The sequence below is a fragment of the Sus scrofa genome, chromosome 3 (genome assembly GCF_000003025.6).
Source record: "Sus scrofa isolate TJ Tabasco breed Duroc chromosome 3, Sscrofa11.1, whole genome shotgun sequence".
In the NCBI taxonomy this organism is placed as follows: domain Eukaryota; kingdom Metazoa; phylum Chordata; class Mammalia; order Artiodactyla; family Suidae; genus Sus; species Sus scrofa.
Window position 1 is genome coordinate 55,147,303 of NC_010445.4, and position 24,298 is coordinate 55,171,600.

A 24,298-nucleotide genomic window follows, 5' to 3' on the forward strand; every position below is an offset into this window, starting at 1 on the left:
GATCTGCCCCTGCCCCCCTCAACCCTGTGAGAATTGCCCTGTCTCAGCCTCAAAACAAACCCTAAAGGCAGACAGACAATAAAAGTTTATTGAAGAAGAAGCATCCTCAGGGGCAGCACCAGGCCTCTCCCTGTGCTCAGCTCAGTGGGAACAGATGCCCCCACCTCATCGTAAGTCCACGCTGGCAGCAGAGGCCATCACACCACCTTGTTGATGATGACACCCAGTTCCTCAGTCTCACACTGGACTTCATCGCCCTTCTGCAACAGAGTGAGCCGTGAGGCTGTCAGTCTTTTGACACACACAGGCCTGAGCCAGCCCGGCCAGGCCTTCTGGGTCCTTCGCCCTTCCCTCCTTTAACCAACCTACCTTGAGGAAGAGAGGAGGTTTCCTGAATACACCGACTCCTGCAGGGGTCCCAGTCAGGATGATGTCCCCTGGACAGACAGTGACAAACCTAGGGCAAAAGGGTCCAGTGAGATCAGGGGCTAAGGTGGCCATGGCCAGGCACGGAGGGCTTGTTCAGCCTCCAGGTAGGTGTTTGGGGTAGGACTCCACTCCACTTACCGGGAGACCCAGGCTATCAGCTCTTCTGTCTTAAACACCATCTGGTTGGTACTGCTGCTCTGGACCACCTCCCCATTCCCGTGGCAGCAGATCTTTAAGTTGGGTGGGTCTGAAATGTAAAAACACCACTCTGGGATTCTCCCTTCTCTCCTTCAAACCCCTCCTGATAATGAGAGAATGAAAGCACAGGAGCCCTGTGGCTTGTTAGTGAGGAGGCTGGCTGCTGGGCTCCCTTCGTGTGTGTGGACACTGACCACCACTGAGCAGAGCATCTGCCAGTGGTCACTCGGGCAGGCTGAGGAGGGGATGTTCCAGACTCCTGGGGGTGGTGGGGGAACAGCTTGGTTTTGCTGTAAGAAACATCCACAGCAGAAGCTTGCTTGGCATCTGTAACTGCATGAGCAGGGGCAGTGAAGCTTACCTGTAACAGTGTCCTGGGTAATGGACACTGGTAACTTGTGTGTTTTACACATTCACAAACATACCCCCGGGGACACCACATCACTGATGCGTGGACATGGTCCCACCCAGAGGGCTCTGCTCTGTCCTCTTAACAATACTTTCTTCCTGGCTCTCACCGTGCCCTTGCTGCTTGGAGCTGCTACTGCCTGGTTACATGGTGGCTGGGAGTGATCTCACATCTCCCTTACTGCCCAGGATACAGAGGACCTGTGACAGCCATTCTTCTGAAATGCTCGAAGGCCAGCTTTGCTTCCTTCCAACGGAAAGACTCTCCTAGATGGTGGCAGCTAGAGGAAACCTGACCCAGCCATCCAGAGAGCACTGTTCTTTGTAATTCATTTGTAAATGCAGGCCCAGCAGCCCCTCTCCGGTGGTGGTCCTCTCTGGGGTGAGGAGACAGGGAAGGAGACCCTCTGGAGAGCTCGTGGCCCAGGTGGAGAGATTTGCTCTACTACAAGGACTCAAACAAAAGGGCAACTGGGGATGGAGGGATCCACATGGAACCATATCCCTCACTCCCACTTTCTGGAAAGCTGCTTTTTCTTCACTGATATATCCATTTAAGAGCAAGAAGAGGTGTCACCAAGAGGGCTGTCAGAGACCTACCTGCTACAGTCCTTGGTCACCAAGGCAGGGCCCGGGGGAAGAAGGTGTCAAAGGTTTTTCCCAGCAGCCACTGCTTTCCATTGCATGTCATTTGCCAGTCACAAGCACTCACGTCATGTGCCACAGTGAAGCCAGCCACATGGGCCATGGTGTCTGTGGCCTGGGGGGGCGGGGGGCAGAGAATTTGACCAGATTGGAGGTTAGATCACAGTGACACCAACCCCTCTAACAAAGAATCTTTTTCTTTTTTTTTTTTTGGTCTTTTTTGCCTTTTCTAGGGCCACTTCCACAGTATATGGAGATTCCCAGGCTAGGGGTCTAATCGGAGCTGTAGCCACCGGCCTAAGCCAGAGCCACAGCAACACGGGATTCGAGCCATGTCTGCAACCTATACCACAGCTCATGGCAATGCCGGATCCTGAACCCACTGAGCAAGGCCAGGGATCCAACCCGCAACCTCATGGTTCCTAGTCGGATTCGTTAACCACTGAGCCACAACGGGAACTCCTCTAACAAAGAATCTTAAAGCCTCCATCCCACTTTAGTGGCCAGAGCTAGCCCAGGTGGTGGGTGAGGAGCAAGGCAGTGTCAGGAGCTGGTAGATGCCAACCGCTCCCCAATGCCAGGGACAGCCGGCACCACCTTTCCCACCTCACCTTGATGTGCTTGCCCTTCTTTCCAATGATCACGGCCAGCTCCACCTCCCAGTCCACCTCCTATAGGCGGGAAAGGAGCAGTGAGCTGCCCAGGTCTGGGCCCAGTCATGTGCTGAGGGGCTACACACCATGCCTCAGGGCCAGGGCCTCTGGACACTCAGGGCTGGCTGCTGACCCACACGGTAAGACCAAGAACCAGGGTGGAGTGAAGAGCATAGGTGGTACCAGGTGTTCGCCCATAAACTCCGGGCAGTGGCAGCAGCACCACTGGGGCAGGCAGAGCTCCCCCTGTGACTGCAGAAGAGTAGGATGTGTCTGGAGAGGGTGTTCAAGAGTGCTCCAGATACTTCCAAAAAGGATGATGAAGACCAGCTAAGCCCACCATGCACTGGGCACTGCTCTATGTGCTTTAATGTACTTCCTCACACAGTAACAAGTAGAAGATCAACACGCTAAAATAAACGTGGGCCAAAGGCTTGTCACAGAAAGAAATACATGTATGTGGCCACAGAAAGGAAAACACACTCAGCCCTTTTCCTTAACAGCAGAGTGCAAGCATAAAACAGACACACTGTAGCCCTTCAAACTGACTGCTCTTTTTATCAGTAACACTGAAAGAACTGGCTTTCTTGGGGAAGTGGCTCATTTCAAGTCTGAGACAGAGAGTACAAGATGAGCCTGGAATGGCTTGGCCAGAGTAAGGAATTGTTCAGAGAGTGATGCAGATAGCAGCTAACTTGAAGCCCCCCACTGGCCAAATTGAGGCCCTTGAGTATCAAAAAGAATGGAACTAATGAACTGAAACACTTGATAAAATTAAAATCAGGAGTTTTACAGTAGTCCTAAGAGGATGGGGTTTAAAAAAAAAAAAAAAAAAGTGAAGAGTTCCTGTTGTGGTGCAGCAGAAACGAAACTGACTAGGAACCATGAGATTGTGGGTTCAATTCCTGGCCTCGCTGAGTGGGTTAAGGAACTGGCGTTGCCATGAGCTGCGGTGTAGGTCACAGATGTGGCTTGGATCCTGCATTGCTGTGGCTGTAGTGTAGGCTGGCAGCTGTAGCTCCAATCTGACCCCTAGGCTGGGCACCACTGTATGCCGTGGGTGTGGCCCTAAAACAAAAACAACAACAACAAAAAAAAAAAACAAACAAAAAAAAGAGGGAGGCAGAATACTGGCTAGTAAAGGCAGAAGACATGACAGAAAAATAAATCACCTTTGCTAATAACCCTTAGAGCAATAATGGATTCAGGTAAAGATGACCAGATGATCCCTGGAAGAAAAACTGTGGAACAACAAAATAGTCATAGATCTATAAATTGCTTGTCAACTACCACAGTGACATGTGTTAATTACCACAGTGAATACATTTATGTATATATATGGGGGGAGAGAGAGAGATCTAGTGAACATGAAGTAAACTAAGTGATCAAACATCAGGACCATCTGACACAAGCCTCCCAATTGGACGGAGTATGAGTACACACTTGTGGCTCTAGACTGTTAGTCTCCCCCAACCCCCTCATTCAGATATTGAAACCTAACCCCCAGTATGATGGTTTAGGAGGGGAGGCATTTGAGAGGTGATAATGGGGCAGAGCCCCCATGAAGAAGATTAGTGCCTTTCTAAAAAGAGATCTGAGAGAGCTCCCTTCTTCCATGTGAGGATACCATGAACAGACAGCCATCTATGGACCAGGAAGCAGGCTCTCACCAGGCACCGAATCTGTTGGCGCCTTAACCTTGGACTTCCCAGCCTCCAGAATTCTGAGAATTAAACGTCTTGTTTATACACCACCCATTCCAGGATACAGACTAAGACACCTAGGTAGAACTTGACAAAAATGTTTAACCTGAATCATGAGGAATCACCAAACAAATCCAGCATGTGAAACGTGCTGCGAGAGAACTTGCCTGACATCTTCAAAAAGTCTGTCATGAAAGATAAGGGCGGGGGAATTCTTGTTGTGGCTCAGCAGTAACAAGCCCAACCAGGATCCACGATGATGTGGGTTCGATCCCTGGCTTCACTCAGTGGGTTAAGGATCCAGCGTTGCCATGAGGGGTGGTGTAGGTCAAAGACTCATCTCAGACCCCATGTTGCTGTGGCACAGGCTCAACCCCTAGCCTGGGAACTTCCATAGGCCACAGGTGCAGCCCTCAAAAACAAACAAACAAACAAAAAAAAGAGGCAGGGGGTTTGCTTGAGATCAGGGGTCAGCAGAGTATGGCTCCAAGACCAAATCCTTGCTTGCTGTTTCTGTAAATAAACTTTTCCTGAGACATAGCCATGTTCATTCCTTTATGTTATCAGCCATGCCTGCTTTCACACTGCAATGTCAATTGTTGCAACAAATATTATTTGGCACTCAAAACCTAATACTAACTGGCCGTTTGAGAAAAAGTCTGGATCTGTTCTACATAAAATGTACTAAAGAGACATAACCGAATATAAAATATGTGACTCACTGATCCTGGACTCAAAACAAAAGGCAAAACCGTACCTAAATTAAAAGTCATCTTTGGGGGAAACTGGGACTATCCCCCCAAATATTGGTAATATTCCCAATTGGACTATATATTAGCTATTATACATGTTAATTTTCTTATTTGTGATAAGGGTATTATGGTCATGTGGGACAGGTCCTTATTCTTAGGAGATGCATGTTGAACTTTCTATGAGTGGAGTGCTCAACTGTCTTAATGTCTGTTAACTTTTTTTTTTTTTTTTGGCTTTTTAGGGCCGCACCCAAGGCATATTGAGGTTCCCAGGCTAGCGGTCGAATCAGAGCTGCAGCTGCTGGCCTACACCACAGCCACAGCCACGCTGGATCCTTAACCCACTGGGCGAGGCTAGGGATTGAACTGGCAACCTCATGGTTCCTAGTCAGATTTGTTTCTGCTGCACCAGGGTGGGAACCCCATCTGTTAAGTTATTTGTAAAGGTTCTTTCCCCCACCCCCACCCCCACCAAAGTGTGTATGTAGCATGGTAAACAAGGGAAGAAGAGGAAGAGGGAGAGAAAGGAGAAGAAACAAACATGGTAACATGTTAACAGTGAATCCAGGTGAAGTCTCTGTGGATAGTCACGGTACTATTTTTCAACTTTCCTGTAATGTCCAAAATATTTCTAAACTAAAAACTTGAAAGAAAAACCAGCCAGTGTTAGCAAAGGTACAAACACTGCTAGCAGATAGGTAAATTGCTTTTACAACTCTCCTGAAGGCCATTTTAGTTCACAGCCCAAAAGTTTTGAAACCCTGCCTATATTTCAACAAAGACATCCAAATTATAAGGCTTTATTCAAAGAAAATAAACATGCATTCACAGATGTGCAAAGTCTTTTCTATAAGAATATTCACTGCAACATTATTCATAAATGCTAGAAACTGGAAACAACCTATCTAGCAAGTGAGGACTACTGAAGAAAGTACAGCCCCTGACATAACAGAAAACTAAGCAGTAACCTGAAAAATGTTGGGGAGAATATTTAATGACATGAAAAATATTCTTGATGGAGACCCAAGTAAATGGTAGGCATATGCACAGTATAAACAGAAAGAGGCATAGAAAAACACTCGGAAGATATACAGCAAACCATTCATGCTGCAAGCCCTGGGCAGTGGAAATATGGGTGACCTTTAATTTCTTTATGTTTACCTGTATTTTATTCCTCATCTTTACTTTTGTAATCAAGAAAAGATATAAATTAATGTGCTGTGGTTTCTTTGGCTGTGCCTGCAGCATACGACAATTCCCAGGCCAGGAATCGAACTCATGAAACAGCAGTGACCAGAGCCACTACAGAAACAATGCTGGATGCTTAACCCACTGCGCTACAAGGGAGTTCCCAAGAGCTGTCTCACTACTGGAGTTTCTGTTTCATGCACTACTGAGCAACAGGTGGCCCCTTTAGGCTGGATGCTAAGCGCCCATGTGATGGGCTCAGTGACAGACAGTGACTCACCTGGCTCTCAGGGGGGAGCACGATCTCCCATGATGAAGCCGCTGAACTTGCTGAAGATGATGGGCTCCTTGGGCACCGGCACGTTCTGCTGTCTGCAGTGGTCCATGTAGTTCATGCCCACGCACACCACCCTGTCTGGCTGTGTGACTGGGGCCAGGATCGTCACCTCTGACTGTGGCAGGACTGGCAACTGGGCAGTCAGGGCTCTGCAGAGACCAGAGCAGAGAGAGGGGCACTACAGATCCTGCAGCAGCTATAAGTTCTGCTTTTTAACATGTATTTTCTAGATCAGCAGTCAGAGTCAGCAGGAAAATCAAGCTGGGCTATTGTCCTCTGACATCAGAGCACTGTTTGGACTTGGCCAAGGTCAATTTCCTCTCCCGCATCAGGTAATACATGTCCACATACGGGAATTGGAAAGGTGCAAATGGGAGTAATGGAAAGGTCTCTCTTCAACCCAGTCTCCTAGTCACCCTGCTCCACCCCTGGAGACAACCACTGTGTCCTGCCTGGCTCTTCACAGCCACTCTAGGTACATGCTTCTCCCATCTTTTTTAATGCAAATGACAGCACACTATATACACCTTTAAAAAATATATATATATTTTAGAGATCTTGCCACAACAGTATATAGCACCTGCTTTTCTGTATGGCTGCATATTACTGCACAGTAGAGGAACATCCAGTTCTTTGATGAGGGCCATGGAAATGGTTTCTAATCTTGTGAGAACATGAAAGTAAGGGAAAAATACTAATACCAACACTCTGTACTGGCAAACGCTGTCCAACAACACTGTATATTTTTGTCAGTTTAATAGGTGAAAATGACATCTCAAAGTGGTTTTTAATGAACTGTTCATCAACATCTTTAGACCAGATTCCATAAGGCTCCAGGCTTTTGGGAGGGGACTCCTACCTTCCTACCTAATCTAGCCCAAAACCAGGAACTGTCTTTTTTATTTTCCTTTTTCTTTTTGGGGCTGCACCTGAGGCATATGGAAGGTCCCAGGGTCGAACTGGAGCTGTAGCTGCTGGCCTACACTGCAGCCACAGCAATGTGGGATCAAGCCACATCTGAAACCTACACCACAACTCATGGCAATGCCAGATGCTTACCCCACTGAGTGAGGTGAGGGATCGAACCCACAACCTCATGGATACCAGTTGGGTTTGTTACTGCTAAGCCATGATGGGAACTCCTCCAGGAAAGGTCTTTAAGAAGACCTCTTTGCAGTCCTCTCTCCTCTAATGAGCTGAGTCCAATCTCTCCCCCAGCTTTCCAAGATACCTCTTAGGACCCCATATTCCAGCCCCTCAGCCAAGCAGGAACCTAATCATCCAGGGAAGGTAGCATGACAAAGTAGAATTCTGGCTCCAAGTGTGTGGCCTGAGGACTCAGTGTCCCCCTCTGTGAACTGAGGATGCTGTCATAGGCGACTTCTAAGGCTCTTCACTAAGAGAACAGGTGGGAAAGGAAGGCTGGGTGACCCTGCTCCCTTGCAAAGAGCTACCCGCTGGCTGTTTCCCAGGGCAGGCATGTGGGTGGGCAGCGGGAGAGACAGAAGAGGGCAGCTACAGCAGGGAAACGCTGCCTGCGACTTACCTTCTTGCCACCGAGACAGCAGCCTCTCCCTGCTCCAGGAACTCCAACACTGTCTTGGGCGGTGTGGGGTCAACGGCACTGAGGTTCATGACACCCTCACCATTCCCTGACTCCAGGCCCACATGAGGTCCTGTCAGGTGGGGTGCCTGGAACTGCACCAGCCTCATGTCTCTGGAGGGTTGAAAGGTCCACCTCTGAGCCTGCAGCAGAGCTGTGAGCAACCTTCTACCACAAACCAGCATCAGCACCTATGGAGACAGAAGTGAGTTCTAGGGGACAGAGAGAACCTAAAAGCATCAGTGGGCTTCCCAAAATTCCTCAAGCTACAGCCCATGTCCCTTCACTCCATCAGCTATTCCTGACACAGCACATGGCAAGTGGCCCAGATTTTAACTTATTTCATCCTGTATACTTTATAGGGTGATCTTTTGCTCAATTCAGTGCCTGTAATGAAACATTTCTACAAGAGCAACTACTTAATGCCAGCCACTAATCTAGGTCCCAGGAATTGCAGCCTTCCTTCAACCAGTGTCTCTGAAAGCTTAGCCTGTACATGGTACCAGTGAGGTACGGGGAAAACCGGGTAGGCCAGACACACTCAGCCGTGCTGTCCTGCCTGCGGGGAGCTGATGTCAACAGCTGACACCATTAAGTAGCATTCAGCAAAGGGGACTCCTGCTGTGAAGATCAAGGGCCTGTCTTTGCCTGGTTTCTGGAGGAAGTGATGCAGAGCTGAGCTGGCGGCTAAAATGACCAGGACTAGAAATTAGTTAAGAGTGGGGTCAGAGATGGGGGTTCCTGTCATGCCACAGCGGAAACAAATCTGACTAGGAACCATGAGGTTGCAGGTTTGCTCTCTGGCCTCACTCAGTGGGTTAAAGATCCAGCGTTGCCATGAGTTGTGGTGTAGGTCACAGACGTGGCTGGGATCTGGTGTTGCTGTTGCGCAGGCCCTCAGCTACAGCTCTCATTAGACCCCTAGCCTGGGAAGCTCCATATGCTGTGAGAGTGCAGCCCTAAAAAGACAAAAGAAATCAAAAGAGTGGGGTCAGAGAGCAAAAATGAGGGGAGAGACAAGAGGGCCAAGTGGAAGGACTCAAGTTCACCTCCCCTCACAAAAACACCAGATTTACAACAAACTGCTGAACAACCAGCAACAAGAGACTGGAACCTACCAAAAAAAGATATCCTACACCCAAAGACATAGAAGCAGTCACATCGAGACAATAAGAAGGGCGCTTTCACCATATAAGCAATCCCGTAAGTGCCAGGTGAGCAACCCACAAACTGGAAAAGAACTGTATTGCAGAGGCTCTCCCACAGGAGTGAGAGTTCCAAGGCCCACGTCAGGCACTGGGAGGAGGAGCCCCTGGAGCATCTGGTCTCAAAGGCCAGCAGAGTTGAAGTGCAGGAACTCCACAGGATAGGGGGAAACAGAGGCTCCTGGAGGGCACACACAGGGTTTCTTGTGCACTTGGCCCCAGGGCAAATCAGGCCCTCCATAAAAATCTCAGTCAGACCTACCTACAAGTCTTGGGGGGTCTACTGGGAAAGCAGGAGGAAGCTGTGGCTCGTCATGGGGGAAGGACATTGGAGGTAGAGGTCCCAGGGAATAATCATCAGCATGAGTTCCCCTGGAGGCCACCATTTTGGAAAAATCTGGCCCTACCCATCAGGGATGAGAAACCCCAGGCCAAACAAACTGGGTGGGGACACAGCTTCACACATCAGCACACAGGCTGCCCAGAGCCCCCCTGGACACACAGCCTCCCCTAATCACAACCAGAGACAAAGCCCTACCCACTAGAGGAACAAGACTCAGCTCCACCTAACAGCGGGCAGGCACCAGTCACTTCCATCAGGAAGCCTAGCACAAGCCCCTGTATCAACTTCACACGAGGGCAGACAGAAGAAGCAAGAATCAAGGGTTGTAGCCCACAAAAAGGAGACCACACAGAAATCTAGACAAAATAAAACAGCAAAGAAATATGAGCCAGATGAAGTAATAAGAAAAAACCCCAGAAGAACAACCAAGTGAAGTGGAGATATCAACCAACATGGTAAGGACTTCAGAGCAATGACGGTAAGGAGGATCCAAGATCTTGAAAAAAAAAAAAAAAAAGCAAAAACCCAGAGATAAATAAATTACAAGAAATATTTAACAAAGAGATAAAAGATTTAAAGAATAAACAAGCAGAGATGAAAAACACAATAAGCAAAATAAAAAACTCACTAGAAGGAACCAATAGCAGAATACAGGGGGCAGAAGAAAGAATAAGTGTGAAGACAGACTGGTGGAAATTACTGAGGTGGAATAGAATAAATAAAAGGAATGAAAAGAAATGAGGTCAATCTAAGAGAACTCTGGGAGAATTTTAAACTCACCAACATTCACATTACAGAGGTGCCAGAAGGAGACGAGAGAGAGAAAGGGCTGGAGAAAATATGTGAAGGGTTCATAGCTGAAAACATGGCAAGGAATCACTCTCACAAATCCAGAAAGCGCAGCAAATACCATATAGATTAAACCCAAGGAGGAACATCCCAAGACATGCATTCATCAAACTGACCAAATTAAAGACTAAGAGAAAATATTGAATGCAGCTAGGGAAAAGCAACAAATAATACACAAGACTATCAGCAGAAACTCTGGAGGCCAGGAGGGAGTGGCATGATGTAAGGTGATGAAAGGAAAGAAAAACCCACAACCAAAAACATTCTATCTAGCAAAGGCCTCATTCAGATTTCTATGTTTTCCTTTTCTTTTTTGGCCACAATCATGGCCTATGGAAGTTCCTGGGCCAGGGACTGAATCCAAGCCAGAGCTATAACCTGTGCCCCAGCTGCAGCAATACTGGATCTTTAACCCACTGCACCTGGGCTGGGGACTGAACTGGTGCCTGCACAGAGACAAGCAAGATCAGCAACTCACTGTACCACAGTGGAACACCTCATTCAGAGTTAAAGGAGAAATCAAAAGCTTTACAGACAAACAAAATTTGAGAGAATTTAGCACTACCAAACTGTCTTTACAACAATTACTAAGGGAACTTCTCTAGGTGGAAAAGAAAAGGTCACAACTAGAAACAAGAAAATACAAATGAGAAGGCTCACTGATAAAGGCTGACATATAGTAAAGGTAGGAAATCATCCACATACAAATATGATATCAAAACTGGGAATCGTGAGCAGAGTACAAATGCAGGATCCTGGTAATGCATTTGCAATTATGAGACCAGCAACTTAGAACAATCATGTATATATATAGACTATATCAAAACCTCATGGTAACCACAAACCAAAAATCTATAATACATAGACACACAAATAACCAAAAGCAATCCAAACACAACCCTAAAGATAGTTATTAGGAGTTCCTTTTGTGGCTCAGCAGTTAGCAAACCCAACTAGCATCCATGAGGATGCGGGTTCAATCCCTGGCCTCACTCAGTGGATTAAGGATCTGGCATTACCATGAACTATGGTGTAGGTCAAAAATGTGGCTCAGATCTGGCATGGCTGTGGCTATGGTGTAGGCTGGCAGCTGTAGCTCCAATTTGACCCCTTGCCTAGGAACCTCCAAATGCTGCAAAGACAGACCTATAAAGCCAAAAAAAAAGAGATAGTCATTAAACCTCAAGAGAACAAAAGGGAAAAAAAAAGACCAAAACACCAAATCCAAAAAATTTAACAAGATGGCAGTAAGAACATATATATCAATAATTACCTTAAAAGTAAATGGACTAAATGCTCCAACCAAAAGACACAGACTGACTGAATGGATACAAAAAAAAGACCCATAGAGATCCTGTTTATAAGAGACCCACTTTCGTTCAAGGAAAACTGAAAAGTGAGAGGATGGAAGAAAATATCCCATGCAAACTGAAATCAAAAGAAATACTGGAGTAGCAATACTCATCAGACAAAACAGACCCTTTTTTGGTCTTTTTAGGGCTGCACATGTGGCATATAGAAGTTCCCAGACTAGGGGTCGAATTGGAGCTGCAGCTTTCGGCCTACGCCACAGCACAGCCATGCCAGATCCAAGCTGTGTCTGCAACCTATACAAGAGTGCACAGCAATGCTGGATCCTTAATCCACCAAGAGGGGCCAGGCATCGAACCTGTGTCCTCATGAATACTAGTTGGGATCATTACTGCTGAGCCACAACAAGAATTCCCAAAATAGACTTTCAAATAAAGATGGTTACAAGAAACACAGAAGGACATTACATAGTGAACAAAGTATCAATCCATAAAAAGGACGTAACAACTGTCAATATATATGCACCCAACATAAGAGCACCTCAATATGTAAGGCAACTGCTAACAACTTGAAATGGAGAAATCGACAATGATGCAATAATAGTGGGGGACTTTAACACCTCGTTTACAGTGATGGACAGACTCTACAGACCGAAAATCAACAAGGAAACATAGGCCTTCAATGATGCATTAGACCAGGTGGACTTTATCGATATTTCTACAACATACCATTCAAAAGTAGCAGAATACACATTCTGCTCAAGAGAACACAGAACATTCTCTAGGAAAGATCACATTCTGGGCCAAATTTTGGTAAATTTAAGAAAGCTGAAATCCTATCAAGTACCTTTTCTGACCCAAATGTGGTTAAGACTTGAAATCAACTCTAAGAAAAAAACATGCAAAAATCACAAACACATGGAGACTAAACATGCTACTAAACAACCAGTGGCTCAGGAAGAAACCAATTAGGAAAGCAAACTAGAGACAAATGAAAGTGAAAGCAAAAATAAGGGATGCAGCAAAAGCAGTTCTACAAGGGAAGTTTACGGCAATACAAGCCTACTTCAGGAAACAGGAAAAATCTCAAATAACCTAACCTTACATCTAAAGCAACTAGAGAAAGAAGAACAAACGAATCCACAACTAAATAGAAGAAAAGGAATCATAAAGATCAGAGCAGAAATAAATGAACTAGAATCAAAGAAAACAATAGAAAAGATCAATGAAACTAAATGCTGGTTCTTGGAAAAGAACAACAAAATTGATAAACCCTTAGCCAGACTCCTCAAGAAAAAAGTGGAGAGGGCTCAAAACAACGAGAAATACTCTTTCCGTCTCCGACCGCTGCACGGAGAGGAGCTGCCGTCATGTCCGCGCATCTGCAATGGATGGTGGTGCGGAACTGCTCCAGCTTCCTCATCAAGAGGCACAAGCAGACGTATGGCACCGAACCCAATAACCTGAAGGCCCTCAACTCCTTCCACTACAACGGGCTGATTCACCACAAGACCGTGGGCGTGGAGTCGGCGGCAGATGGCAAAGGGGTCGTGGTGGTGATGAAGCGGAGATCCGGCCAGCGAAAGCTGGACACTTCCTACGTGCGGACCACCATCAACAAGAACACCGGAGCCACTCAGCAGCATCCGGCACATGATCCGAAAGAACAAGTACTGCCCGGATTTGCGCATGGCTGCCATCCACAGAGCCAGCGCCATCCTGCGCATCCAGAAGCCAATGATGGTGAAGAGGAAGCGGCCCGCCCCACCAAGAGCGCCTGAGCCCTGCCCTTCCCCAAAGCAATAAAGACAACAGTCTTCTCCTTGCAAAACAAACAAACAAAACAAACCAAACAAACAAAAAAACAATGAGAAATAAAAAAAGAGAAGTTATGGGAGTCCCTGCTGTGATGCAGTGGATTAAGGATCTGGCTTGTCTCTATGGTGGTGACAGTTTGATCCCCGGCCCGGAGGAATGGGTTAGGGATCTGGTGTTGCTGCAGCCAAGGCATAGGCTGCAGCTGCAGTTCAGATTTGATCCCTGGCCCGAGAACTTTCACACACCATGGGCACAGCTCAAAAAGAACAAACAAGGAGATGAGAACTTACAACGGACATAAGAGAAATACAAAGGATCTTAAGAGACTACTACCAGCAGCTATATGCCAATCAATAAAATGGACAATCTAAAAGACATAATCTCCCAAGACTGAACCAGGAAGAAACAGAGAAGATGAATGGACCCATCACAGTACTGAAATTGAAACTGTGATTAACAAACTTCCAACAAACATGAGTCCACGTCCAAACATGGCTTCACAGGTGAATTCTATCAAACATTTAGAGAAGAGTTAACACCTATCCTTCTGAAATGCTTCCAAAACACTGCAGAGAAAGGAACACTGCCAAACTCAAAGATGCCACCATCACCTGATAGCCAAACCAGACAGATACCACAAAAAAAAAATTACAGATGTAAACACAGATGTAAACATCCTCAACAAAATATGAGCAAACCAAACCTAGCCATACATTAAAAGGATCATACACCATGCCATGGTCAAGTGGGATTTATCCCAAAGATGCAAGCATTTTTCAATACCCACAAATCAGTGTGATATACATTAGAAAATTGAATAATAAAAATCATATCTCAATAGATGCAGGAAAAGATTTTACAAAATCCACCACCCATTTATGATTAAAAAAAAAAAAAAAACCACCAGCAAGTGCACATAAAGGGAAATGATCTCAACATAATAAAGTCCATATATGACAAACCCACAGCTAAAACCATTCTCAACGATGAAAAGCTCAAAGAATTTCTGCTAAGATCAGAAACACAACAAGGCTGTTCACTCTTGATACTTTTATTCAACATAGTTTTGGAAGTCCTAGCCATGGCAATCAGAGAAGAAATAAAAGGAATCCAAACTGGAAAGAAGTAAAATTATCACTGTTTGCAGATGATATGATACCATACATAGAAAATCCTGAAGATGCTCCTGGAAAACTGAGCTCATCGATGAATTTGGTAAAGTTGCAGGATACAAAATTAATACACAGAAATCAACTGCATTTCTATATACTAACAATGAAAGGTCAGAAAGATAGTGTAGGGAAACACTCCCATTTACCATCCCATCGAAGAAAATAAAATGCCTAGGAATAAACCTACCTAAAGAGACAAAACACCTGTACTCTGGAACACTACAGGATACTGATGAAAGAAATCAAAGATGACACAAAGAGATGGAAAATAAACTCTTGGATTAGAAGAATCAAAAATGACTGTACTACCCAAGGCAAGCTACAGATTCAACACAATCCCTAACAAATTACCAATAGGATTTTCCACAGAATTAGAACAAAAAAAATTTTTACATTTGTATGGAAATCCAAAAGACCACAAAGAGTGAAAGCAAAATCCTGAGAAAGGAAAATGGAGCTGTACGAATCAGGCTCCCTGACTTCAGATGGCACTACAAACTATAGTCATCAAAACAGCATGGTACTGGCACAAAATGAGAAATACAGATCAATGAATAGAACAGGACAGAAAGCCCAGAAGTAAACTCAAGCACCTATGGACAAATCATCTATGACAAAGCAGGCAAGAATATACAATGGAGAAAAGACAGTCTCTTCAATAAGTGGTGCTGGGAAAACTGGACAGCCACATGTAAGAGAATCAATTAAAACAGCCTCTAACATCATATGCAAAAATAAACTCACAGAGGCAGGATCAAGATGGTGGAGGAGTAGGAGGTGAAGCTCCCCTATTCATTAAAAAACCAACCTACAAGAACAATTCTCACAGAACGTCTACTGAAAGCTGGCAGAGGACCTCGACCTCCAAAAAGGGCAAGAAACCCCCCACAAATTTCATAGAACAAAAGGAAAAAGAGAAAGTGTGAACTTTCTCTTGATGGCTGTTCTGGCTGTTGGAAAGTGGTAACTCATAGTAGTTTTGATTGTCTCTAGAAATTAATGACACTGAGCATCTTTTCATGTGATTTTGGCCAACTGTATATCTTCTTTGGAGAAATATCTGTTTAGACCTTCTACCCATTTTTTTTTTTTTTTTTTTTTTTGGTCTTTTGTCTTTTTGTTGTTGTTGCTATTTCTTGGGCCGCTCCTGCGGCATATGGAGGTTCCCAGGCTAGGGGTCGAATCGGAGCTGTAGCCACCGGCCTACGCCAGAGCCACAGCAACGCGGGATCCGAGCCGCGTCTGCAACCTACACCACAGTTCACGGCAACGCCGGATCGTTAACCCACTGAGCAAGGTCAGGGACCGAACCCGCAACCTCATGGTTCCTAGTCGGATTCGTTAACCACTGCGCCACGACGGGAACTCCCCATTTTTTAACTGGATTGCTTCTTTGGGGGGAGGGCTGCAGGATGTGTTTATAAATTTTGGAGATGAATCCCTTGTCAGTCACTTCATTTGCAAATATTTTCTCTCATTCTATGGGTTTTCTTTTCGTTTTGGTTAGGGTTTCCTTTACTTAAAACTTTTACGTTTATTTAGGTCCCATTTGTTTATTTCTGTTTATTTGTTTTTGCTTTTCAGGGCCACACATGCAGCATATGGAAGTTCCCAGGTGAGGGGTCAACGTGGAGCTGCAGCTGCCAGCCTATGTCACAGCCATTGCCATGCAGGATCTGAGCCTTGTCTGCAGCCTACGCCACAGCTCACAGCAATGCCAGATACTTCACCCACTGAGAGAGGCCAGGGATCGAACCCGCATTCTCATGGATACTAGTCAGAGGTGATACTTCTGAGCCACAATGGGAACCCCTCTATTTCATTTCTATTTTCATTACTCTAGGAGGTGGATCTGAGAATATATTGTGGCAGTTTATATCAGAGAGCCTATGTCTTGCTCTTAAGAGTTTTCTAGTGTCTGTTGTATATTTAGGTATTTTGAGTTTAGTTTTGTGTATGGTGTTCAAGAGTGTTCTTCATTCTTTCCCATCTTACACCAGTCAGAATGGCCATCATCAAAAAGTCTATAAACAATAAATGCTGGAAAGGGTGGGGAGAAAAGAGAACCCTCTTATACTATTAGTGGGAATGCAAACTGGCACAACCACTATTGAAAACAGTATGAAGGTTCCTCAAAAAAACTAAAATTAGAACTATCATATGATCCAGCAATCCTACTCCTGGGCATCTATTTGGAGAAAACCATAATTCAAAAAGATATATGCACCCCAGTGTTCATTGCAGCACTATTTACTATAGCCAAGACATGGAAGCAAACTATTTGTCCATTGACAGAGGAATGGATAAAGAAGACATGGTACATGAGTTCCCGTGCTGGTACAGCAGAAACCAGTCTGACTAGTACCCATGAGGATGCAGGTTCAACCCCTCATCTCCTCAGCGGGTCAGGGATCTGGTGTTGCTATGAGCTGTGGTGAAGGTCACAGACATGGCTCAGATCCTGTTTTGCTGTGGCTGTGGTGGAGGCTGGTAGCTGTAGCTCCGATTTGACCCCTGGCCTGAGAACTTCCATATGCTGCAGGGGTGGCCCTAAAAAGAAAAAAAGAAAAAAAAAATGGTGTACATATACGCAATGGACTATTACTTAGCCATAAAAAAGAAGGAAATGATGCCATTTTCAGCAACATGGATGGACCTAGAGATTATCATACTAAATGAAGTTAGACAGTGAAAGATAAACATCATATGATATCACTTACATGTGTAGTCTTTTAAAAGGATACAAATGAACTTATTTGCAGAATAGAAACTGACCCACAGTCTTTGAAAAACTTACAGTTACCAAAGGGGACAGGTTGTGGGGGTGGGGATGGACTCGGGTTTGGGACTGACATATGCACACTGAGGTATATGGAATGATTGGCCAATGGGGACCTGCTGTATAGTACAGAGAACTCTATGCAGTATTCTGTGATAATATGGGAAAAGAATCTGAGAGAGAATGGATGTGTATATACGTATAACTGAATCACTGTTGTGCACCAAGAATAATCATAACATTGTAAATCAACTATAGTTCAATAAATTTCTAAAAAATGGGCGTTCCTGTTGTGGCTCAGTAGTTAACAAGCCCGACTAGTATCCATGAGGATGGTTTGATCCCTGGCCTCACTCAGTGGGTTGGGCATCCGGCATTGCCATGAGCTGTGGTATAGGTTGCAGACATGGCTCAGATCCTGTGTTGCTGTGGCTATGGCGGAGGCTGGCAGCTACAGCTCTGACTCTACCCCTAGCCTGGGAATCTCCATATGCTGCAGGTGCAGCCCTAAAAAGACAGAATAACATTTAAAAAAAAAAAAAAAAAAAAAGGAATCAGGATGGAACCAGCACTCCTGAGAGGGAGCTCTGAAAGAGGAAAGGAATCTCCAGACTGGGAGGCCACCTAAGTGGCAGGGAGATCAGCGGGGATGGAAAGGGAGCCTCAAAGCCAACTGGTGCCACTGCCTGAGATACTCCAAAGGGGCTGGGCATCAGAGGTCAGTTCCAGGGACAGGACTAGTGTTTGTTGTGTGGAAACAGCCTGAGGCCGGTAGGGAGAGGTGCACTACAGCCCAGGGAGTGCAGGAGGAGGCCTGAGCCCACCAGAGAAGCAAGCCCTCCAACACCTCACCTCTCAGGACCAGTATCTCTGCACTTACAACACACACACACATGCACACACGAGGAGATGCATACCTGTGTACACTCTGAAGGACACAATAACCTACCTAAAAACAACTCTTTAGCAAGCTCATCATGAAAAGGGGTCCTAACACATTCCACAAAGCAGGTGTAGGGAAACAACGTGAAGACAGCAGGCTAATGGAGAAACCCACATGCACCAAGACTCCACCCAAGATGTGGGATGAGGCAGAGGACATGGGGCCACAAACTGGCAGAGGGCGGGCAGGGTGGCACAGTGACCTACTCAGCAAGGGGCAGGGTTCTAGGTGCCCCAGCAGCAGAACAGCAGGAACAGAGGCCCAGGCCCTGAGTCACTGACACAGGGCCGAGGGGCTGGGGCTTCCTGAGCTTGGCCAGCAAGGAGTTCAGGCAGATGTGGTCAGACAAGGCTGGAGTGTGGGGAGCTGGTGAGCTAAGGATGCCACTGAAGAGTTTTATGTGAAAAGAGGGGTCGGGTGGGGTCACTGCCACCAGCAGCAGGCAGCATTCGGATCAGGTCAGGCACAGGCAGAGACACCACATCCTATCACCCTCTAGGTATCTGAAGACCAGCGAATGAACCAGCAGGAGCCACTGTGTCTGACAGGCTAGGCTTTTATGAATCCTAAACAGCCATATGTCCATTAGCCATGGCGTTTCTGCTCTGTGACCGCATGCACCTGCTAACGCTGTTGGACCTCATGTTTAGGGCAGTGGCTCCCAGTCCTGTGTACTGGAACCGCCTGGGCAGTTTTTAAAAACTATAGCAGCGCCCTGGGTCCCAAGAACCCCTGAGCCATGACAAGGCCAACCTATGAGGATGAATCTGGGTGTGTGTGAAAAGCTCTGCTCAGGATTCCAATGAGCAGCTGGGCCTGAGAGCTGCTGGTCAGGCCCCCAGTCCTCCCCAGCTCTTCCAGCCCACACGACCCCCAGGGGATCCTGTTGAAATGCAGATTCTGGGCCTCTTAACATGAGAGCCATCCTCCTTCGGCCACCTTCTTCCAGTCTAAGAAGGAAAACTGTCAGGCTCTGAATTGCCTGTGCTCTGAATAAAGGCCTAAAGCGGTCCAAAGAGAATAAAGACCATCCACTGTTCCCATCTACTCTTTGCCAGCCCTCCCACCTGTAGGTAACCAGCTCCTGGAGCATTAGGATTTGGACTGACCTTGGAAAACTCATGACTTTTGCCCCATTTTTTTAAAATAAAGAGAAAGCCACTCCGAATTCGGGGGAGGCCAGGGATTGAACCTGCATCCTCATGGATACTAGTCGGATTCTTTTCCACAGTGCCATGACAGGAACTCCCCAGCACCATCTTTCTGAATTTGTGAAGTTTGGCTCCCCCTGCCAAATACTACTCTGACTCCATGATTCACTCATCCTGTGGTTAAAAAAAAAAAGCCCATTTAACTCTGTTTAAAACAGAATTAAAAAAAAATTTTAAAAGCAGTTGGTCTAGACATGGTCTGCTATGCACACACCAACACGGATAAATCTCAAAAACATGGTGCAAAGGGAATACAACAACCGTGGAACGGCCTATATGACACAGGACCATTTATGTAAATTAGAGATGCATGCAAAACCAAAAATACATGTTCTACAAAAACAGAGAAAGAAAGAAAAGGATGGCCTTTCCAGTGATGTCTTACAGGGGTGGGGGAGGGGAGATGAGCTTGAAGAAAGGGAATTAACACGGAATCTACAAGGAGATAAAATGAGACAGGGCCCCTGGGAAAGGAATGGCAGCTGAGGAGTTAACATCCACTCAGCTCCCTGAACGCTAGGGATGAACAGAACAACTAGACAGAGAGAGAAGAGATTTAGAAAAACAAAAACCAGCTTCTCCCCAAAGGCCATTCATTCATTCAGCAATGTTTACCTAGGGTTTACTCTAAGCCAGGAGCTGTTTCCCCTCTGGGGATACAGCAACCACCCCCCCCTGCTCTCTGGGTGCTTGGTGCAAACAGAGGCAGACGGGCCATAACAACAAGAGCCATTCATGTGCAGGATCACACCAGGCACTGACACAGTTAATAACCAAGAAGGCTAAGGGATGAAGGGGGGACCACGGAGGAGATGATACTGAGAAGAGGCTCATCACAGGGAGGAACCCATCACACGGCCACCTGGCAAAAAGCTGGTCCAGGTCCCAGAAACCCTGAAGCGGCAAGGAGGCCAGTGTGTCTCGTGTGTGGTGAGCAGGAGGGCAAGGCAGTGGCCCAATGAAGAGCCCTGTCGATAGCCCTTTACCGAGACAGAAACTCCGGGATCCTCACCCCTCTCACACAAGCACCGCCGGGGGAAAGGACCACGTGTCCAGTGTTCAGTTTTTAAAACCGTCATTCAAAACATATCCATGCAGCAACATGGATGGACCTAGAGCTTATGGTACTAAGTGAAGTAAGCCGGACAGAGGGAGACAAAGATGTGGCATCACTTACATGTGGCATCTAAAACAGGATACAAGTGAACTTATTTACAAGACAGAAATAGACTCACAGGCCCGGAAAACAAATTTGTGGTTACCAAGGAGGAAGGGGGGAGGGATGAATTAGGAGTTTGGGATTAACGGATACACACTGCGATATATAAAATAAACAACAAGGACCTGCTGTATAGCACAGGGAACTAGATTCAGTCTTCTAATAAACTATAATGGAAAAAAATCAGGAAAAGAACGTATTTATATTCTGATATATATAAATATATATCAGAATTCTTTTCCTGATTCTTTTTCATTTTAGTTTATTACATACTATAATGGAATATAATATATATACTACTATATTATAGTATATATTACTATATATATCTGAATCACTTTGTACACCTGAAACTAATGCAACACTGCAAATCAACTGTACTTCAACTAAAAGAAAAAAACAACAACCCATATCCAGACACTAAAGGAAATGCCATGAAAACAATCTGGTCAGGCACACAGACCTGGTAACCCTTGGAGAAGGGACACCAGACTGCAACAAGCTAAAGCCACAGGGACACTCTACAACCAGCCCTTTCATACTCTTGGATTTCAAACTAAGATGTGTTGCTCAATGAACAAAAGTATTAAATCACTGCTTAACAAAATGAAATACTGCATATGAATTTACAATATATAAAAGGTCTCATGACAATCCCTGTGAGTTTGAAATGCATAATAAGAGTTTCTCTCCATCTGAGTTCAGAAACCTCCTTCGTCTACTTGGCCATCGTCATTACAATTTACCATCTCAAAATGACTGGGAAGCCTTCGTTACCAAAATGAAAACACACTCCTCACTCTGGCCAGCTGAAGAAGGAACCAGAGGTGAAGACAGATCCTCATGAGTGATAACAAGGAGCAGCAAACACCTCTGTAGGGGGTGCTACTTGTCAGGCCCTGCTCTGGGCAGGTCCTCAACTTGCCAATCCCCTGCCTGAGAGGTGCTCCTATTATTATCACGGTTAAAGAAACATTTCTAAGACTATGTGTGTACCTACTCCTATTTAAGTTTTTAAGCTTCCGAAAATCTCCATGTGAGCAAGAAAGGAGCGCTCCACCGGACACAGAGCGCAGATAACTAGGGAGGTGTCCAGAGCCTCCTTCCCATACATTCTGAGGCCTGGTTCACATTTCCTTGCAGTATTTGCCTTCTGCCTGAGGCTCTCAGGCCTTCCTATCACTACGTAAGACAATTTAAAAAAAAAAAGCACCATAAAAGGTTAGAAGATCAACTTACTGAACACCACTTGCTTTATACTTGGGAACCAGTTAACTACTTTGATTATTCAAGTGTATTTTGTTCAACACACACCTTATGGGGGGGGCAGGTATCTCTGGATGGCCTGGTTTAGTTCCTTCAAAAAATGAAAAATTTTTTGGAGGAAAAATAATCAAATCCTATTATACCTGTTTGATATGTTTGAGACTGGGTAAAGGATGCCCATATAAGATGATCAAACATTTCAATGAGAGAGATGTTCGCTGGGTTTTAAATTTCTTCAAGCTTTTAACACCCTGGCAAATTCTAGCCAAATGTCATATCGTGAAAGAACAAGTGAAAACAAGCCAAACTCATGGGATCACAGAGATGACAGATTTAAGAGAGTGAGCTGGCAAAAGAAACATCCAACTCATTCAAATAACACAGGGAGCACAGCTGAGCCAGGCTTGCCTTTACTCTTAGGAATGCAGTATTAACATGAAAAGCAATATGATATTCGGATGATAAAAAGATTAAGCTTTACATACTCCCGTGCAGAGTCTTCCAGACCTGCAAGGTGAAAACACTCTCTTGGTTTCTGTCATCTCTGAGGTCCTACATTCACCTTGCTCCCCCATTTCTCTTCCTGGCTCTGGCTCACCTTTGTATTGTATACTCTCAAGCATCTGGAAACCCATCTGAACATAACTGCAAATTGCCCAGGATGTGAACTAATTCTTCCCTTTCTTTGTTCACTTTTGCAAGAACTCCAGGGAAGCAGAGAATTTTCCTCCTGCAGATTCTATTCTTGAAGGTCAAGCGCAAAGAAAGAACTTTCTTTCCATCTTCAAATTCCCATTTTGACCCAACATGGATGGCCTATGCCCTAATAATAATGGGGGGGGGGAGAGAAAGGCCATTTCTCTCTTTGTGTCTCTTCTTCTTCACCCAGTCAATGAAAAGAATGAATAAGCCGGGAGCTAAAGGGAACTGCCAGGTTTTAAGAATGTCTGAGACATGCCTCACTTGGGCAGTGAAAACTGACCAATCGCCAACTCCTGATGGCCCCAAGCCCCAGACTTTGGGTCTTTCAGACAAAAAAACCCTTTATGACAGTCTTCCCAGAACCTGGCTGCGCTAGTTTCCACGTAGTGCCCAGCCCTTTCCTGCCTTTACAGACTTGGAAAATAACCATGCAGCTTTCGGAAGACTTGGTTCATCTTCCCAGCCTCAGAAATTTATGCCTCAACCTCTAACAGGCCTCTCTTTTCCAGGCCGAAGGCACCCTGGAACCTACCTGACATTTCCAACCATCCCCTCCCAGCCCGCCCACTCGCCAAAGACGTGCTTAATTGTGCATTTAGGAAGAGCTGCACATGGCCTTTCTTCTCTGGTCTCTGTCTCCCTCTCTGCATGCTCCTTGCACCCAAGTGGAACCTTTTCTTCCTCTTACCGCCCCCAATTACCAATGCAATTTCTCAGCCAAGGATGAAAGAAGAAAACCATGGATCACTGGCATCAATGATGCCGCCGATCACAGCATCCCCAGCTAGGACGCCGCCTCATTGCATAATTCACGTGATAAAGGTTCTCCCCTTTAATCCCACGAACTAGGCGTCTAGAGGATGCCAAAACACACTGGGATGCAGTTGGCAAAGAGAAGCTGGTTCCCGTTTCCGGCCAGCCGGGGTGGGGTGCGGGTCGGGGTCCCGGGGTCTGGGAAGCCCATTCCTTGGCCGTGCCCGAGCTCACCCTCTGTGGAGCCGGAGCTTGGCGGGGTCCTTGGGCCCTTCCGTGGCCTCGGGGACGAAGCTCCACTCGGACCTCGCGGGCCTGGGAGCGAGGCGCGCCGCGGACCGGTGCCCAGGGAGCGTGGGAGGCCCGGCCGGAGGCCTCGGCGCCGCCTCCCGCCGGGCCGGGGATGAGGCGGCGGCGGCGGCGGCGGCAGGAAAAAGGCTGGCGCGCGAGGCTCTCTCCGGGGACGAGGCGGTCACCGCCCCGTCGTGGCCTCCGCCGTCGGCCCGTGCGCGCCGCCGCTTAAGGGCTGTGCGCGCCACCCCGCCCCCACCGTTCTGCTGTGCGCGCCCCCGGCTAGCTCTGCGCGCCCCCGCCTACGTACTCCGCACTCCGAACCCGCGCTCCGCGTGCGCGCGCTGCCGGGACTGCGGGGAGGCGCGGGCAAGCGCGACTAATGGACCCCAGGACCATGATCCCCGCCTCGGGTCGGCCTCCCTTCCTTCTCCTCCCCCATCCCCCTCCAAAAAAACCATTCAAACTATATCCCAGGAAATTAGAGACACGTGCGGACCTAGTCCCACCAGGTCTCCATC

General features: G+C 46.5%; 1 protein-coding gene and 1 pseudogene across 1 annotated transcript; one reads left to right on the forward strand and one right to left on the reverse strand.

Annotated features, from left to right (window-relative positions):
• Positions 71 to 24,000, reverse strand: FAHD2B (fumarylacetoacetate hydrolase domain containing 2B). The gene is made up of 8 exons (XM_021087213.1): positions 23,721 to 24,000; positions 7,860 to 8,107; positions 6,257 to 6,462; positions 2,292 to 2,351; positions 1,636 to 1,795; positions 568 to 676; positions 370 to 457; positions 71 to 260 (listed from the first exon to the last, which is right to left on the reverse strand). Exons 2-3 carry the CDS (start codon positions 8,099 to 8,101, stop codon positions 6,264 to 6,266), a joined length of 441 nt encoding a protein of 146 aa, XP_020942872.1. The 5' UTR covers positions 8,102 to 8,107; positions 23,721 to 24,000; the 3' UTR covers positions 71 to 260; positions 370 to 457; positions 568 to 676; positions 1,636 to 1,795; positions 2,292 to 2,351; positions 6,257 to 6,263.
• LOC110259977 lies at positions 12,806 to 13,454 on the forward strand (annotated as a pseudogene).